General features: G+C 48.1%; 1 protein-coding gene across 2 annotated transcripts in view; it reads right to left on the bottom strand.

Moving 5' to 3' along the window:
- Positions 1 to 495: 495 nt before the first annotated feature.
- LOC122542955 (T-lymphocyte surface antigen Ly-9-like) overlaps positions 496 to 1821 on the bottom strand; it is a 9556-nt gene continuing 8230 nt past the window's right edge. The window contains exon 6 of one of the 2 annotated variants that reach the window (XM_043681099.1): positions 496 to 823. In XM_043681099.1, coding sequence (XP_043537034.1) covers positions 731 to 823 — 93 coding nt within the window. In that variant the 3' untranslated portion in view covers positions 496 to 730. The remainder of the gene's footprint in view (positions 824 to 1821) is intronic. The other variant, XM_043681100.1, reaches the window with a different exon arrangement.

Below are 1821 nucleotides of genomic sequence, written 5' to 3'. Positions count from 1 at the left end.
TCATTTGACTTTCTAAACAGAGTTCTAGGCAACAATGGAAAGGATGTCAAAACGAAACTCAAAACAGTCAGCAAAGATACCTAATAACATTTGATTTGGAGGAGGTGGTGTTGGATTGGGGTGGACAAAGTTAAAAATCACACAACACCAGGTTATAGTCCAATAGGTTTATTTGGAAGCACTAGCATGCGGCGGCACGGTGGCTCAGTGGTTAGCACGGCTGCCTCACAGCACCAGGGACCCAGGTTCGATTCCAGCCTCAGGGCAACTGTCTGTGTGGAGTTTGCACATTCTCCCCGTAACTGCGTTGGTTTCCTCTGGGTGCTGCAGTTCCCTTGTTCAGGCCAGGGGAATTGGCCATGCTAAACTGCCTGTAGTGTAGGTGCATTAGTCAGAGGGAAATGGGTCTGGGTGGGTTACTCTTCGGAGGGTCAGTGTGGACTTGTTGGGCCAAGGGGCCTGTTTCCACACTGTAGGGAATCTAATCAAGCAGCACTTTGAAAGCTAATACTTCCAAATAAACCTGTTAGACTATAACCTGGTGTTGTGTGATTTTTAAATTTATAAAATCTAGAACGGGTGAGGTGGGAAGAGTGGAATTTTCTTTGATCTATGGCTCAGGACTAAATCCCATCCTCCCTTCTTGTTGACCCAGGCTGGGTTGAGCTCACAAAGTAGAGAGCAAGCAGGGATCTGAGCTTATCCTGGATTGAACTGGATGAGAATTCCCTCACATTTTCTTTGTAAGGCCTTGGTTTCCATGTGGCTTGACGGTAACATGCACTGTCATTGGTAGCTCATCGGTCTCATGGCGCATCACGTTCTACAGAAAAAGAAAGTCTGGTTTGTGAAGAAAGTACAAACATTCTTTTCATTCATTTGTGGGGCATGGCTGACTGGGTCAGGATTTATTGCCCGTCCCTAGTTGCCCCCCTTGAGAAGGTGGTGGTAAGTTGCCCACTTCACCCGCTGCAGTCTGTGTGCTGTGGGTAGACCCAGAATGCCCCTGAGGGAGGGAATTCCAGGATTCTGACCCAGCCACACTGAAGGGAACGGTGATATATTTCCGAGTCAGGATGGTGAGGAGCTTTGATGGGGAATTGTAAGGGGCGTATCTGCTGCCCTTGTCCTTCTAGATGGAAGTGGTCGTGGATTTGGAAGGTTGTGTTGAGGATCTTTGGTGAATTTCTGCAGTGCACCTTGTAGATGGTACACATCACTGCTACTGAGTGTCGGTGGAAGGAGGGAGGGAGGGGATGTTTGTGAGTGTGGGGCCAATCAAGCGGGGGCTGCTTTGTCTGGATGGAGTCGAGCTTCATGAGTGTTGTTGGAGCTGTCCCCATCCAGGGCAAGTGGGGAGTATTTCCTCACCCTCCTGACCTGTGCCTAGTAGATGGTGGGACAGGCTTTTGGGAAGTCTGCAGGTCAGTTACTTGCTGTAGTATCCCAAGCTCTGACCTGCTGTTGCAGCCACCGTATATTTTTTGTGTTTGGCATGGGTTTATATGGCTAGACCAGTTCAGTTTCTGGTCAATCATGCCCCTAGAATGTGGATACTGGGGATTCATTTGGGAATACCATTGAAAGCCCTTCAGAGTGGATTAGGGACAGTGAAGGTTAGTGTGTTTGGGTGTATGTCCCAGTGAAATCTGGGGTGGTGGGGGGGTGGTGTCATACCATTGTGTACATGAGTATGTGATCGTGAATCTAATCCCTCACTCTATACTGGGTCATCAAAATACAGGAGGATTTTGTAATGGAAATGATGTTGAACATCCTTCAGTTGATATTGGGAGTCTGATCAGATGAAAGACAGTGACA

Source organism: Chiloscyllium plagiosum, chromosome 41, assembly GCF_004010195.1.
Source record: "Chiloscyllium plagiosum isolate BGI_BamShark_2017 chromosome 41, ASM401019v2, whole genome shotgun sequence".
In the NCBI taxonomy this organism is placed as follows: Eukaryota; Metazoa; Chordata; class Chondrichthyes; order Orectolobiformes; family Hemiscylliidae; genus Chiloscyllium; species Chiloscyllium plagiosum.
Note: the sequence above shows the minus strand (reverse complement) of the source record. Positions and strands in the feature narration are given on the sequence as shown.